General features: G+C 43.6%; 1 protein-coding gene across 3 annotated transcripts in view; it reads right to left on the reverse strand.

Annotated features, from left to right (window-relative positions):
* Positions 1-8,715, reverse strand: part of trdmt1 (tRNA aspartic acid methyltransferase 1) — a 98,663-nt gene extending 89,948 nt beyond the window's left edge. Inside the window, exon 1 of one of the 3 annotated variants that reach the window (XM_068007073.1) lies at positions 8,550-8,715. In XM_068007073.1, the coding sequence (XP_067863174.1) occupies positions 8,550-8,634 (85 nt within the window). In that variant the 5' untranslated portion in view covers positions 8,635-8,715. The remainder of the gene's footprint in view (positions 1-8,549) is intronic. The other 2 variants (XM_068007072.1, XM_068007071.1) reach the window with 2 other exon arrangements.
* Positions 8,716-17,923: the final 9,208 nt, after the last annotated feature.

A 17,923-nucleotide genomic window follows, 5' to 3' on the forward strand; every position in this document is an offset into this window, starting at 1 on the left:
GGATGGACCACCTGGCATCAGACCACTAGGCAACGGACACGACAAAGGCAAACCAAGCCCAGTGGACCCTGCAAAGTTCTCCTCACTAACATCTGGGGACTTGTGCCAAAATTGGGAGAGCTGTCCCACAGACTAGTCAAGCAACAGCCTGACAAGGCCATACTCACAGAATCATACCTTTCAGCCAATGTCCCAGACTCTTCCATCACCATCCCTGGGTATGTCCTGTCCCACCGGCAGGACAGACCCACCAGAGGTGGCGGTACAGTGGTATACAGTCAGGAGGGAGTGGCCCTGGGAGTCCTCAACATTGACTCTGGACCCCATGAAATCTCATGGCATCAGGTCAAACATGGGCAAGGAAACCGCCTGCTGATTACCACCTACTGTCCTCCCTCAGCTGATGAATCAGTCCTCCTCCATGTTGAACATCACTTGGAGGAAGCACTGAGGGTAGCAAGGACACAGAATGTACTCTGGGTGGGGGACTTCAATGTCCATCATGAAGAGTGGCTCGGTAGCACCACTACTGACCGAGTTGGCAGAGTCCCAAAGGACATAGCTGCCAGGCTGTGCCTGCGGCAGGTGGTGAGCGAACCAACACGAGGGAAAAACTTACTTGACCTTGTCCTCACCAATCTACCTGTCGCAAAGGCATCTGTCCATGATAGTATTGGTAGGAGTGACCACCGCACAGTCCTCGTGGAGACGAACTCCCGTCTTCGCACTGAGGACACCATCCAACGTGTTGTGTGGCACTATCACCGTGCTAAATGGGATAGATTCAGAACAGATCTAGCAGCTCAAAACTGGGCATCCATGAGGCGCTGTGGGCCATCAGCAGCAGCAGAACTGTATTCCAGCACAATCTGTAACCTCATGGCCTGGCATATTCCTCACTCAACCATTACCAACAAGCCAGGGGATCAACCCTGGTTCAATGAGGAGTATAGAAGAGCATGCCAGAAGCAGCACCAGACGTACCTAAAAATGCGGTGCCAACCTGGTGAAGCTACAACTCAGGACTACATGCATGCTAAACAGCGGAAGCAACATGCCATAGATAAAGCTAAGCGATTCCACAACCAACGGAACAGATCAAAGCTCTGCAGTCCTGCCACATCCAGTTGTGAATGGTGGTGGACAATTAAACAAATAACAGGAGGAGGAGGCTCTGTAAACATCCCCATCCTCAATGATGGCGGAGTCCAGCACGTGAGTGCAAAAGATAAGGCTGAAGCGTTTGCAACCATCTTCAGCCAGAAGTGCCAAGTGGATGATCCATCTCGGCCTCCTCCCAATATTCCCACCATCACAGAAGCGCCCCTGATTTTAATCCCTCCACTATTGGCGGTCGTACCTTCAGCTGCCTAGGCCCCAAGCTCTGGAATTCCCTCCTTAAACCTCTCTCTCCTCCTTTAAGGCGCTACTTAAAACCTACCTATTTGACCAAGCTGTCCTAATATCACCTTATGTGGCTCAGTGTCAAATTTTGTTTGATAACGCTCCTGTAAAGCTCCTTGGGACGTATTACTACATTAAAGGCGCTATATAAATGCAAGTTGTTGTTGCTGCTGCAATGAACAGCAATTTGAAGTAAGAACCCTGACTGTATTAACCGCCTTCCTACCTCAGAGACACGAGATCAATTGCAGCAGCCTACTGCCCCCCTCTCTAACATCAGCAGCTTGAGAATCAAACCCGTGACCTTCAAGTTTCTCCAGTTTAGTTCTACATCAGCAGAGCCTTTACCCTCTAGGTTCTCAGAATATCCTCTGGTCTTGCCTTTTTTTCCAGATGTCAACCTTTTTAAATACATGCATAGCAAGAATGCTATCTTGGTCAGAAAGAACGAATGAACTTCCAATTATCTAGCGCCTTTCATTACTTCAACATGTTCCAAAGCCTTCTTCACAGCCAATTAAGTAATTTTGAAATGTTGCCATTGTTTTAATGTAGGAAACATAGCAGCCAACTTGCTCAGCTGCTCTACATTATAAGATAATAGCAGCCAGCGAAAGCATGCACATAAAACATTGCCACTCTCCCAATAAGCGCACCTACCTGAAGTCTTTTTAGCTAGTGCAGTCTCGAGTTACAATGGGCCAAATCTTGCAGTAAAAATAGCAACGTGTTAACAACGCACGCCATTATTAACGGGCAAATCGGGCAGCAAATTCAGGGGATCAAGAGATATGCCATGAGTTGCGAGTCTCCAGAACTTGCTAGTCGATTTACACCACTTTGCCGTTTGCTTCGCACAAACGGCATCTCGCCCTTAGCCTCCCCATTATTTTTAGGAACTTGCTGAATTTGCACATTTATTGTCCACTACACTCACTGCAGAAAGTTAGGCTGGTAATTAAGAGCGTAAGTACTCTTTTAACAAGGTTGATGCAATGCCAATCAACCTCTCTGGCCCAGAAAGGGAACAATTTAAACTGTTCAGTCTCATTCCTGCATGTGGTACATTCTTAATAGATTTTAAACATTTTAAATGTTTTTAATTTTTTTCTTACTTTTCCTTTCTATCTCTTTTTTTCTCTCTCTCAACCCAATATTTCTTTCCCTCTCTTTATTTCTCTTCCAGCACCTGATTTGACACTAATTGACCAACTCTGATTTACCCTCCTTCTCCACCGTTCCTGTTTCTTTCTCAATCCTTAAATCTCATTGGTTAAGGAAATGGGCTATCATAGAAAGGTTACAGTACGGAAGGAGGCCATTCGGTTCATCGAGTCCACGCCGGCTCTATGCAATGGTAATCCAGCTAGTCCCACTCCCCCACCCTATCCCCATAGCCCTGCACACTTTTTCCTTTCAAGTACTTATCCAGTTCCCTTTTTAAGGCCATGATTAAATCTGCCTCCACCACCCCCTTGGGCAATGCATTCCAGATCCTAACCACTCGCCGTGTAAAAAAGGTTTTCCTCAGGTCACCTTTGGTTCTTTTACCAATCACTTTAAATCTATGTCCTCTGGTCCTTGACCCTTCTGCCAATGGGAACAGTTTCTCCCTATCTACTCTCTATAGACCCTTAATATCCCACTGTTCAGTGAAGTCCCAATTGTCCCTTTGCCCTCGCCACGCTGTTATCAGCTCACAATTCCAGCAAGTTAAGGCGCAAAACAAATTTCAAGCTGATGGGTGCAGGGGAAAGTAAAGTGGCACACGCTGCAAGATGCCCTGCTCCAGCAAGATTTCACCCATTGACTCTATAATTTTAATATATTTCCCAATATTATTCAAAGACATAGCTAATGTATTTGACTACTGTCAATATGAAAGATTAGTCACTTCTCAATCAATGGCTTTTCTAAAATACCTAATCGCAAGGTTTAGAAGCAATCTACAGGTTCAAAACTTAACTCAAAGACATTTTTGTGACTCAGGCAGAAATTATGTTATGTTAATACTATATTAGGATCTTAAGCACTCAGTACTTCTACTACCTAGGGCCCTGGGTTCCAAGGCTCCCAAGTATCCACGGTTAAGTTCCAAAGCATAGCGGTTGGGCAGGCAGATAGGCGAGTGCTTGATTTGCAAGTATGAGAAACCAGTTTTTCATTTTGTTGGAGGCATTTTAAAATAAAACCTACCATCATAATTCTCTCTTCTCCAAAAACAAAGTTCTCAGAATTTATCCCTCCATCTGTTCCCTTCCCTCTAGGAGTCTTTAGGACTCTCAAATATCTGATGAAATCAGCCCAATATTCAACTGCATTTCCTGAATCCTGTTACTAAAGTGGTGCCCTGAATAGACATGCACTGCTTTGAGAATGAATGTAGGCTCTGTTTGCATTAACAATAGAGAAAACTAATACTGGTCTTTACTCTTTCCCTCTTAATTCCTAATTAGCAAATTAAATGCCATTTTCTTAAATGAACAGGTTGCAATGCACTGACTAAGTAAAATCAATCCAGTTGGCCAGAAAATATATTGAGTTATGCTGTCTTTACATTCCATTACTGGTGAAGTACCAACGCATTAAAGCACTAAAGCAAGCAGAAGTGTGCAGTGCATTGTGGATTGGGAGCTGATAGTGTTACTTGCATACCTCCTCAAACACTCCCGTGCTGTTGCTTATGGAAAGTCAGGATAAAGCAAATTTCCCTGAGTGCATTAGTAACGCTATAGGTATATGGGGCTCTGCAACTTTTGGAACTAATAAAGTCCCAACTAGTGGTAGAAGTTTGTAGAGGTGGGACTGATAGCTTTATTATGGGAAAATCCTATTGAGACACTACCCAGAAGCGTAACAGAACAGTTATGCCCAAAAAAAAAATGCTACAATTTGCATAGCAAATTCAATATACTACAGATATAATTGGAGCACTGCTTACCAGCCTCTAGTGACTAGTGAGTTTGTTTTCGTTGCTATATTTAGAATGGCAGTTTAGAAGAAAGTCTCAATTCTAACTCTTAAAAAAAATGATTTATGGCAGGACTTGTACTGGTGGCATTTACACTGCTCCAGTGCAAAACCAAAATGATCCAAAATCACCTAGAAGTAGTATTTTCTGTACCAGTACTGTTCCATACCAGCAACTTTTGGATGAGACATTAAATATTATACCCTCTCAAATGGACATAAAAGATTCCAGGGCACTACTCAAAGAGCAGGGAAGTTCTCCAGGCATATATTTATCCCTCAACCAGCATCAATAAAACAGATTATCCGGTCATTTATCTCATTATGGTTAGTGGGACCTTGCTGTACACAAATTAGCTGCCGCGTTTTCTACATTATAACAGTGACTACACTTCAAAAGTACTTCATTGGCTGTAAAGCGCATTGGGACGTTCTCAGGTCATCGTGAAAGGTACTATATCAATGCAAGTTCTTTCTTTTTTCAGTGGCGTCAGTTGCCTTTTCTTAATAAAACTATAAGGAGACACTGGGTTGCGCCAGTCACCAAACAAAAAAGCCTAACAAAAGTGCCCCCATTTTAGAAGGGCACAACTAATGAAAAAACTAAACTGTAAAACAAAGGAAACTTATAAAATCAAATAATAATGTCACCAGTGTCCAATATCCCACCAGTCCCTGCGGTGCCCACTGGTCACAGAAGGCCTCAAGCGTAACGGCGGACACTGCATGGTCCTTCTCTAGAGGCACCCAGGCGCGGATAAGGCCACGGAACAGAGGCAGACAGCCAGAGCAACCACCCCCATGGGCCGCGTCTAACTTGGACCTGTGAATGGTCAACTTGGCCTCGGCTAATAAAGGAAAGCATTCTATATGCCTTCTTAACCACCTTATCTATCTGTCCTACTACCTTCAGGGATCTGTGAACATGCACTCCAAGATCCCTCACTTCCTCTACACCGCTCAGTATCCTCCCATTTATTGTGTATTCCCTTGCCTTGTTTGCTCTCCCCAAATGCATTACCTCACACTTCTCCATTTGCCACTTTTCTGCCCATCTGACCAGTCCATTGGTATCTTCCTGCAGTCTACAGCTTTCCTCCTCACTATCAACCAGACAGCCTATCTTTGTGTCATCCACAAATTTCTTAATCGAACTTGGTCCTCCAGCTTGACCGCCTCCCTCTGCACCAGGTGGCCAAAGATCAGGAGGGTCGGACTGAAGTAAAATAGTGGGTGCAACATTCATAACGCTTGTGACCTGAAGCAGATATCGGTCTCCTTCACACATGTATTTCTGCCATCTCTCCAAAGGTGAACCAAGTTAGCAGTAGATGAGGTGAGGCTTAATGTGAATAGTTAAGCTGTTTTATTTTGCGGTATAGTGGGCATACAGGGTCGCAGTTATAATCAGATTCACTTAGTTCAATCAGTAAAACTTAACTTCATGGAATGATATAAAAGTAATAAACAAGCTATACTACCCCACTTCAATGCATTCTTGAATAGAATAATTCCTCTGCATTCTGTTCTACAGTCCAGAGCAGAATCGCTTCGCCCTACAGTTTCCAGTCTTTTAAACCTTCTTTCAGCAGTTCCCCCACCCCACCCAACCCAACCCTCAACTCCAGCTTTTTGTCAAACTGGACACGTTGCCCATACCCCCTGCTGAATTCACCAGCCTAACTTGACAATGACCCCTGCTAAGTTCAAATGAATAAAATTGTTCCAGTAACGACAAACATGAATCCTCACTGGAGTGTCAAACTATCTTTCATTGTCACGAGGATGCTGATGTGAAATATAACCTACACCTGCCAGTCCTGTATTTAATCCATCGAGAAATACGTTTAGCTCAATAGTAGCAATTTTTATATATATTACACCATGGTGCCTCCATGGCAGCACAGTCTGAAATCCCAAAACATGATACATGGGCATATTGCATAAACTAACAAACCTCTTTTAAGGAGTTTCTGTTGAGAACCTTAGAGTTTGTCTTCACAAAAAGATCAATATTTTGAGCTCAAACACTGAAAATGTCAGTTCATTACAGATAAGTTACTGGTTAGTACTCCATTTCCAGAGCAAATATTTAACAGGAACATAGGAATGGGACTAGGCCATTCAGCTCCTCGAACTTGTTACGCCATTCTGTTAGATCATGGCTGATCTGTACCTCAAACCCATTTACCAGCCTTTGATCCATATCCCTTGATACTCTTACTAACAAAAATCTATTGATCTCAAGCCTTAAACATTTCAATTCAAGCATCCACAGCCTTTTGGGAGAAGAGAGTTCTAAATTTCCATGACCCTTTGCATGAAAAAATGCTTCCTGATTGCACTTCTAAATGGCCCAGCTCTAAATTTAAGATTTCGTCTCCTTTTCTGGATTCGCCCACCAGAGGAAATAGTTTCTCTGTATCTATCCTATCAAATCCTTTTATTATTTTTAAACACCTCGATTAGATCACTTCTTAATCTTCTATACTCAAGGGAATACAAGCCTAGTCGATGCAACCTGTCCTCATAATTTAACCCTTTGAGCCCTGGTATCATTCTGGTGAATCTCTGCTGCATCCCCTCCACGGCCAATATATCCTTCCTGAGGTTCAGTGCCCAAAACTGAATGCAGTACTCCAGATAAGATCTGACTAAGGCTCTGTACAACTGAAGCATTACTTCCTCACCTTTGTATTCCAGCCCCTTTGAGATAAAGGTCAACATTCTATCAGCCTTTTTGACTACTTTTCGTACCTGTGCTTTTAGTGACTTGTATATACGGACACCAAAATCCCTTCGATCACCCACAGCTACTACTTCCACCATTAAGAAAATATTCCAATTGGTCTTTCTCGGATCCAAAGAGGATGACCTCACATTTCCCCACATTGAACTCCTTCTGCCATAGTTTTGCCCACTCACTTAGTCTGGCTATGTCTCTTTGTAACTACTTGCTCCCATCTACACAGCTTACTATGTATGTCCCCTAACTTACTATCATCTGCAATCTTGGATATACAACTCTCTATTCCTTCATCTAAGTCATTAATATAGTGTAAATCTGAGGCACCAGTACACTTCCCTAAAGAACGTCACTTGTCACATTCCACCAATCACAGAATGTTCCCTTTATTCCTACTCTGTCTCCTACCTCCCAACTAATTACCAACCCATGTCACAAGGTTACCTCCAATTCCATGTGTTTTGCTTTTTGATAATCTCTTGTGTGGAACCTTATCAAATGCCTTCTGTAAGGCCATATAAACAACACCCATAGAGTCTCCCTTATCCACCATGCCAGTAACCTAATCATAGAGCAAACTGCCCTCCTCGTGTTGACCTGGTGGTCTGGTTTTTCTCCCTCCCCTCCCAATTACCTAATTTAAATGATTTTCAATTGCTATCTCAGCATTCCTATTTGATTGCAGTGCAGCCCACCTCACCTGTACCAATCTTTTTTATTCTGATAACGTCCCCAGTTATTTATGAAAGTAATATTGTTGCTTTGACACCAGGTTTATATTTATTTACATTCTTAATTAATGAACTCTCCTTTCCCAAACTGAAAGTATTGTATAGAACACAGTATTCCCCATCTATAAGTTTTGAAACAAGGCTTGTATGCCTTTAAGACGTCCATATTATTTCTCCTTTTATCATTTACCACTATGTTGACTACCACCAAGGGCCTGGTCCTGACCCCTTAAGCATCCTTTCTAACCTTTCCACAATGTGCACTGCTCGAGCTCCAGGTAGACAGCTCACCATCCTGTTGGCTTCATTTTTGCGGTACATATAGCTATTTATTTTCCTGTGTAAGGCATCCTCTACAACCACAATTTCTCTGTTGCCTTACACATTGTCTTGGTCCAAGCTGACCCGTCTGATATTCCAGCTGCCTTTTTTTTCCCAGGATCTTCTTTCCTTCCTGAAAGGATGCGAACAAACTGCTGTGACAATTACCAAACCCTTACATTTACACAGTGAGAAGACAGCCACACACAGTCCAAGTGTGCTGAAGGGGGACCAAGTTAGTTTTGTGAACTAATAAAGTGTTTATCAGGAGACCTGAACCAGCACGTGCAGAGTCTGGTCTTCCCTGTTAAAAAGGAGCTCCGCTCTCGGTGCTCTTCTGCTACATGACTGGCGGGATTTTTTTTTTGTGGCTTTACCTTTCAGCGCGAAGTGCATGCCCCCGATGCCGCTGTACAACTCCAACACCCTCAATGGTGGCCGTGGGGCCTCAGGCTCCATCATAGCAACCGGTCCGTCTCCAAGAGGAAGCCCGCGCCCTCACTGCACCGCCGCTGCCCGTGTACCAGGACGAGAGTTCCTACCTCAGCGGTTCCTCCCACTGAGCGCCTGGACTGAACGAGACGAGGGCCTGCATCTGTCAAATAAAATAGTCTCAACGTGTCATCTTTTCATACCTCCAACAAAACAATACAACGTCGAATTTTAACAGAGCTGCATACGTTGGGGTACTGTAGGGACCGCGATTTATATAATTGAAAAGTGACCACAGACCTATTTCAACACAAGGAGGTGTGTTTATTTTTGAGAGGGGGAATTCTTCCAAACATTTTAAAAATAAATTGACACTCGGTCCAAATGAATGAAGCTTTATAGGTCTCCATTAAACAGAGCAGGGATCAAGGTGTGTAAAGAGTTGGAACATTTTTCCAAACAGTGAGTTCTGTGAAATGTTATTAGAATTTGGATGTAATTTCTAATACATAAAACAAAAAAGCAACTATCCTGATTTATTAATTTGAGAGAGTTGATCAGTGAAACATTTATCTCACATTTTTCCTTTTACAACAATCCACTGTGTGCACATTTTAGTGTGTCTCAACTGGTTGATGCATAACGATCATTTATTAAGAGGACAAAACAAACCAAGTGATTGCAGAGTGAGTCAGATCAGAAATAGGCACAAACATACAATAAAGGGCAGGAATGGGCCAGCTGATCCATCAAACCTGACCCGTCCTGGCATAATGCAACCTACACACCATAAAATCGATTCCCAATGTTTCAGGTCGATGACCTTTCGTCAGAACCCTTGGTCATCGACCTGAAAAATTAACCCACCTTCCACTGCACAGATGCTGCCTGACCTACTGTTTTTATTGGAGATTTCCAGCATCTATTGTATTTTGCTTTTTCGTATACTTATGCTGTTTTTCCAGTACACGTGAAGGAATAATGTGAATAGCTACAGCCACAAAGCCCATGTACTTACTTGTTTTAACATAGGAACATTACGAACATCCAAATTAAGAGCAGGAGTATGCCATTTGGCCCCTTGAGCCTGCTCTGCCATTTGATAAGATCATGGCAGACCTGATTGCGACCTGAACCCTACTTTCCCGTCTACCTACTCTAACCTTTGACTCCCTTGTTAATCAGGAATCTATCTAACTCAGCCTTAAAAATATTCAATGACCCTGCCTCCACCACTCTCTGGCGAAGGGAGTTCCACAGACTCATGACCCTGTGAGAGAAAAAATTTCTCCTCATCTCCGTCTTAAATGGGAGACCCCTTATTTTTAAACTGTGGCCCCTAGTTCTAGTCTCTCCCACAAGGGGAAACATCCTCTCAGCATCTACCCCTTCAAGTCCCCTCAGGATCTTATATGTTTCAATAAGATCACCTCTCATTCTTCTAAACTCCAGTGTATACAGGCCCAACTTGTCCAACCTTTCCACATAAGATAACCCTCTCATCCCAGGAATCAGTCAAGTGAACCTTCTCTAAACCACCTCCAAAGCAATTATGTCCTTTCTTAAATAAGGAGACCAAAACTGCACAGTACTCTAGATGTGGTCTCACCAATGCCCTGTACAACTGTAACAAAACATCTCTACTTTTATATTCCATTCCCCTTGCAATAAGTGACAACATTCCATTTGCCTTCCTGATCACTTGCTGTACCTGCATACTAACTTTTTGTGATTCATGTATTAGGACACCCAGATCCCACTGTACCTCAGAGTTCTGCAATCTCTCTCCATTTAAATAATATACTGCTTTTCTATTCCTCCTGCCAAAGTGGACAAGTTCACATTTTCCCACATTATACTCCATCTGTCAAATTTTTCCCACTCACTTAACCTATCTATATCCCTTTGCAGACTCCTTATGTCCTCTTCACAACTTACTTTCCTACTAACCTTTGTGTCATCAGCAAATTTAGCAACCATACATTCAGACCCTTCATCCAAGTCATTGATATAGATTGTAAATAGTTGAGGCCCAAGCACTGATCCCTGTGGCACTCCACTCGTTACATCGTGCCAACCTGAAAAAGACCCATTTATGCCTACTCTTTGTTTCCTGTTAGCTAACCAATCCTTTATCCATGCTAATATGTTACCCCCTACACCATGAGCTCTTATTTTGTGTAGTAGCCTTTGATGCAGCACTTTGTTAAAAGTCTTCTGGAAATCCAAGTACGCCACATCCACAGGATCCCCTTTATCCTCGTTGCGTGTTACTTCCTCAAAGAACTCTAATAAATTAGTCAAACATGATTTCCCTTTCACAAAGCTGTGTTGACTCTGCCTGATTGCTTTGAGATTTTCTAAGTGCCCTCCTGTAACCTCCTTAATAATAGATTCCATAATTTTCCATATGACAGATGTTAAGCTAACTGGCCTGTAGTTTCCTGCTTTCTGTCTCCCTCCTTTCTTGAATGGAGGAGTTACATTCGCCATTTTCCAATCTGATGGGACCCTTCCAGAATCTGGGGAATTTTGGAAGAGAACTCACCTCAGTGTAGTTGGATTGTTTAATCAATGTTTGATGCTAAGTTCACTAAGGAGATAAATAATTAATATTGCTCACTGAGAATATTGATCACCAGGCTGTCAATTGCTTATACTCTCATCTATGACCTCTGCAATTGTCTCAGGAGTAGATCCTGCGAACAAGACCCTTGCAGTTTGGCTGTGTGCTAGTTGATTGTCTAGTATCTGAGAGGTCTCCCTGTTACCTGTGAGTGACTGATGGGCCTTTCACTGTAGGAGATGTTTCTTAGTGGGTTAGCTTTGAATAATTGTGAATGTTATCAGTCAATCTTGATTCTATGATTCTATGAATATTCCTTTATGCTGGTCTGAATCAAAGGAAGGAGAGATATTACTGGGTGTGCAGTCTTTGCTGACCAGTTTCCCTTCTTGCTATGCTGCAGTTCTGGCTGAAAACTATTGAAGGATTCTGTGGGATTAATTTCTTATATAAAGGCTTTTCATTAAGGATGTATAGTCCAAGACACAAAAATATTGCACAGAACAACAAATTCATTTGAGTTTTATTGTTTTGGAAGAGATGCCGTGAGCTAAGTAAAGTATTGTAATCTAGCTAAATTTGTTTTATTTAATAATTCATAGTTTTAAGGCTAAGTCGTATAGTTTGTCAATATGGTCTTTTCCAACAAAAAAATCAATAGTAAAAGAATTTACTGATCACCCTGTGACCTGGTAACCCAGGTTACTTTGCACATAAGGTTACATGTGAATGGTAAGAAGTGAAGGCTTGCCTATGCATTTTTGCAATGGGCATTTGAAAGGTATCTGGAGTGAACCAAACTCAAAACAGCAAAGTGTTTTACCATCATCAATATTTTTGATTTTGGATGGGGTGTGAGGAGATAAAACAAGAAAATAGACATAACTGTGTGGTCAATAAAAAAGAGAAGGGATAAGGAGGGAAATGCCCTTCAGACCAGATGCTATTTTTAAAATTTAAAATAATATATTTGGATGTACAAGCATAGCCCATCAGGAAATTGCAGGTGCATTACCGATAACTTTCCAAGTGGATTTTAAAGATCCCATGACACTAATTGAAACCCCATGAGAGAGAATGAAGGACTTGATTTGTTGGATCTTTGCCTACATAACAGTAATCATAGTACTTCAAACTATTTATAGTCCATAAAATCCATTAAGATATTTCTGAAAGGTAAGTTCTACATAAATGCAAGTCTTTCTTTCTTCCAAAGGGCACAGACGAAATGTAGCGCCCTCGCCATTACTGAAATCGGTATTCAGCACAGACCAGGGTTTGACCCTGGGACTTCATTGTTTGTATGGCTTAGTACCACATTATGTAGCTCATTTACTCATTGGGCCTTTAAGGAACCACTTGGTATTAAAATAAAAGTTTTATTTCAAATGCATAGTATGACCAACCATGACCATCCCATTGAGTTTATAATGATTGAACCTGCCATGGTTTGATAAATATTAATGAAAAATCTCAGTGTACCATATTCTAACATTTTTTTCTCCTTCTTGCTTTCTTTATCCCAATAGAGTGCACCATTTCTTAGTTGAGAGGATTGGGAGGTAGCCTATTCACAAACTGTGGCTGGTAGGAGATAGAAGGAACAAGGAAACTGAGGGTGATACTCTATTCCTCCATCAATGGCAATGAAAATCGTGAGAGATGTATAATGGGCAGCTGATCCAATATCGCCCATTTTACACTGTCACCCATAATCAAAATTACCCCCAGTAAGTTCTTAAGTTCATTTATACTTGCTAGAAACTGTGATTTGAATGTTAATGGCCTTCACATTTATTTAGAAATGTGCCACTTCCTAGGAATGAATTTACACTGCTGTGCCATCACTTGAATGGCAACAGCTCCCCAAGCAGGAGCCCAGGCACCCCTGCACTCTGTCTTGAAGGCATCTCATAAGAAGGTGGCACCATGGTACCAGGCAGCAAGTGAAGGAACAGGAAAAACAAGTGTGCGTATGAAGAACGCAGGAATAAGAGCAGGGGCCCGGTTTGACTGTGAGACTACTTTTTTTTTCAGCCAGCATGGAGCAGTTGTATGACATGGGGAGGGGAGATTCTTGCTCTATAGTAAGGAAACACAGGGTAAATTTTAACATACCGGCGGGAACTCAGCAGGGGGGGTTAATACGCACTTGGGAAACTCGGAAAAATTATGAGTGCATTGTCTCGAGCGATCGCAACCCAATTGAAGGCCCTTAATGTGACTTCTTTGTTTCACCTCTCCAAGCTGTGCAATGGGTGTACTGTGCACCTGAATGACATGCGGGGAACTGGAGTATTTAAAGGGATATTCCAACCATGGATTTTGAGGGAGAAAGGAGTAATTTAACGAGATGGAGCAACAAAGGACGAGGCCAGCACCCCAGTTCACTGATCCTTCTCTTGGGTTGCTACTGACCGGTGTGAGGAGCAGGAGGGATACATTGTACCTGGCTGATAGGAGGAAGTGCCCTGCCTCTGCCACCAAGAAGGCCTGGCTCGAGGTGACAGAGGAGCTGAGCAGCAGGACCACCGTCTCAAGGACGTGGGTGCAACGAAGGAAGTGCTTTATTAACCTAACCAAGTCAGGAAAAATGAGTGAAGTTACTGATTCACCTACATCCTGTGGTATAAATTACCCCCCTCTGTCCTGCCAAGCCTACTCCATCACGTAACTCCTCACACCCACTTAAGGTTCATTATCAACTTACCTTCATTTTCTGTGCATTTCCGCACCTCCCCATTTATGAACCCACCCCTCCCACTCGCCCCAATCCTGATGCAATATCATGAATCTGTCTGAAAACCATCCTCTGATGCATCTCTTTCATTGTCAGCCTCACCCAAAGCAATGCATCTAGCGGGTGACCCCATCACCCTCACTCACTCACAATCTGTTCTTTCTCCCTTTGTAGAAGAGAGCGCAAAAGCACAGGAGAGGAATAGAACTGGAGGGGGGCCTCCACAAATAATGGCCCTGACAGAGGTGGAGGAGGAGGCCTTAGAGCTGAGCTGCACGCTCAATTGCCTGGTTGTCGGAGATGACGAGACTGGCACCCCACAGACATCTGGTGACACAACTTTAACATCCTTCGCACACATCATGAATTGATGTTATCAATGATTGACCTCTTGCACACCTCAGTGTGCTTATCGCAAAATAACTTCTACGATGATTCTTGATATTAATTTATGTTTTCTTCCAGGGTCTTCAAGGATTGCTGAAGTGGCACACGATGTGGACGAGGGCAATTACACAGAGGAGCTCAATGCCTCTGAGGGAGCACCGTCACATCATATCCAGCCATGTACCAGCACAGATACAACCTTGTTGGTCCTGTCAGACAGTTAGTTGGATTGTCACCTAGTGATTCACCACTCACAAGTGAGCACGAGCAGACACAGATAATATGGGCCATATGGCCTCCTTCTGTGCCATAAATTTTTCTATAAATGTTTCTGTTTCCCAGGGGATGCACCATGTAGAAGCAGTAGGAAGAGGAAGGCGAAGGTTTTGTAATCACCAAGGGTGTACACAAGGGTGTCTGACTAAATGTCATGTTTTTCATATATATTTGTTTTTTGTTGCATACACATTAAATGTTGTGATTGTCACCATCACTGTCACCTCTTGTCCATTCTTGAGTTCCTTTCGTGAAAGCGCCCTTTCATGTGCTTCATCGTGAACTCCAAGACTTCATGCCACCCATTGGGTGCGTTTACAAAGGGTGTATGTGGTTGAAGGACTGTTTTGTGCAAGCGGGGTGGGGGGTGGGGGTGCAGACTGGTGCTGGTGGTGGTGGTTGTTCCAGGCGGTCTGTGTACTTCACAATTTTCAGTTTGCAGATCTCCTTATGAGAATCTATCAGATATGAGTAACACCCTGGCATCACGAGCAGGCCTGTGTGCCGTTGCTCTGCCGATGGGTTGCCCATCTTCCTTCTCCTCCTCCTCCTCCTTACAAAGCTAGGTGGGAAAGCAAGCTGTGAGGAGGACACAAAGAGTCTGCAAAGGGATATCAACAGGTTAAGTGAGTGGGCAAGAAGGTGGCAGATAGAGTATAATGTGGGGAAATGTGAGGTTATTTACTTTGGTAGGAAGAATAAAAAACAGAATATTTTTTAAATGGTGAGAAAGTATTAAATGTTGGTGATCAGAGAGATTTGGGTATCCTCGTACACGAAACACAGAAAGTTAACATGCAGGTACAGCAAGCAGTTAGGAGGGCAAATGGTATCTCGGCCTTTATTGCAAGATGGTTGGAGTACAAAAGTAAGGAAGTCTTGCTACAATTGCATAGGGCCTTAGTGAGACCACACCTGGAGTACTGTGTACAGTTTTTGTCTCCTTATCTAAGGAAGGATAAGCTTGCCTTGGAGGCGGTGCAACAAAGTCTCACTAGATTGATTCCTGGGATGAGAGGGTTGTCCTATGAGGAGAGATTAAGTAGAATGGGCCTATACTCTCTGGAGTTTAGAAGAATGAGAGGTGATCTCATTGAAACATAAAAGATTCTGAGGGGGCTTGACAGGATAGATGCTGAGAGGCTGTTTCCTCTGTCTGGAGAGTCTAGAACTAGGGAGCATAGTCTCAGGATAAGGGGTCGGCCATTTAAGACTGAGATGATGAGGAATTTCTTCACTCAGAGAGTTGTGAATCTTTGGAATTCTCTACCCCAGAGAGCTGTGGATGCTGAGTCGTTGAGTATATTCAAGGCTGAGATAGATAGATTTCTGGACTCTAGAGGAATCAAGGGATATGGGGATCAGGCAGGAAAGTGGAGTTGAGATCAAAGATCAGCCATGATCTTATTTAATGGCGAAGCAGACTCGAGGGGCCATATGGCCTACTCCTGCTCCTATTTCTTATGTTCTTATGTTCCTCCTCATCTTCTTCAATGTTGCCACCAGATGCGGATGCTTCATGAGCGCATTGGAGCTCCTCCACCTGTAGCCCTCTCTGTTGAGTGATGTTGTGCAGGACGCAACACACAACTATTATTCTGCACACCCTCGCCGGTGAGTACTGAAGGGATCCCCAGATTAATCCAGGCACCTGAAGTGTATCTTGAACATTCCAATGGCTTGTTCAATGACAGACCTGGTCGTGATGGGACTGTTGTTGTACCGCTGCTGAGCCTCGTTAGTGGGGTTTCTCTCAGATGTCATGGGCCATGTCTGCAGTGGGTATCCCTTATCTCCAAGGAGTCAGCCCTTAAGTCTGTCTTGTGTGTGGAAGAGGGCTGGGATGTTAGACTCGAGCATAAATGAAAGAATCATGGCAGCTACCAGGGAACTTGGCACACACCTGCAGAAACCACTACCGGTGGTCGCAAACTAGCATTGATGGAGTGATATCCCTTTCGGTTGATGAACAGTCCTGGCTCATGTGCAGGTCCTCAGATTGCTACATGTGTGCAATCAATTGCGCCCAGCACCCTTGGGAAGCCAGCCAGAGAGTGGAAACCCACTGCCCTCTCAGTCTGGCTGATGTTGTGGCGGGAGACGTTGACGTAGTCGGATGCCCTGGCAAACAAGCCACCAGTGTCCTGTCATATACACTTGTGTGCAGTCGACTGAGAGATCCTGGTGATGTCACCGGTGGCACCCTGGAAGGATCCAGAGGTGAAGAAATTGAGGGCAGTGGTGACTTTAACTGCGACGGGCAAAATGTGGCCACCAGGCCCAGCTGGGAGTAGCTCTATGTGAAGGAGCGTGCAGATGTCTGCGACCACCTGGCGACTCAATCTGAACCCGCATAGGCACTGCTCCTCAGAGCGATCCAGGGAGTTTAGATTCTGCCTGTAGACCCTCTCACATAGGTAGTGCCTCCTGCGACGTCAGCCCCTCCATTGGTCCCCTCTCTGCTCTTCTGCAGGTCCTTGTGGCACACCTCTGTCTTGCGGAGCTGCAACTCCCATAACTGCAAGCCATGCCTGCCATGGATGGTGATGTGCCTCCTCCTCAGATGTACTGTTGAATAAACCCATTGCACCCCCCCATCCTGATGTTGTCAGTTTGAGGGGGTCCAAAATGTGGGTAAATATATCTGAACATAAGAATTCTGAGTGTGAATCAAGAAATCTCAGTCTAAACACAAAGAACTTGCAGCCAAAGGTTTGTCCGAAATAACTGATTGCCCTGCTGCAAAAACTTACCTTTTCTTCACATGTGTCAATCACTGGTATAAGGGTCCAAATGAGGGCCGGCTGCAACTCGCCTCTGTTTCCATGGCGTATTTCAGAGGCCATAGGAGACATGTTCAGGAGCTGTTAAAATGGCTTGTGTAGGTCAATACACATAAAGTTAACAGGCTTAGGCACTTTAAGTACTTCAATTGGCCCTTTAGATATAATTCCGCCTTCCAGGTTTCAGAAGCACACGCGCACCCAAACGCGTCTGGGTCAAACTCGGAAGAAGGCGCGTTGGAGCCAGGATGTGGTCCTGCTCCGAAAACAGAGAATTTTTATTCCCCACCCGCCCACAACCCACAGGTTCTTGGGGGTTAAAATTTACCCCAAAGTGTCTATGGCTCAGGAAAGAGCTTGTGGTTGTTTCTGTCTCCAAATAAGCCCTAATGCAAAAGGGCACAGTACAGAACACGGCTTCCATCACTAAGTGTAAAGGACTAATAACATTCTGCAACAAGTACAGAAGCAGCAAAACCATTTTTTATTCAAAAGGATAAAAATAAAGTCCTTTCTTGGCAATATCAGCCTGTCCTTTAAGACAGATAACACCTAAAGGGCAACTCA

This window comes from Heptranchias perlo, chromosome 2 (genome assembly GCF_035084215.1).
Source record: "Heptranchias perlo isolate sHepPer1 chromosome 2, sHepPer1.hap1, whole genome shotgun sequence".
NCBI classification, from domain to species: domain Eukaryota; kingdom Metazoa; phylum Chordata; class Chondrichthyes; order Hexanchiformes; family Hexanchidae; genus Heptranchias; species Heptranchias perlo.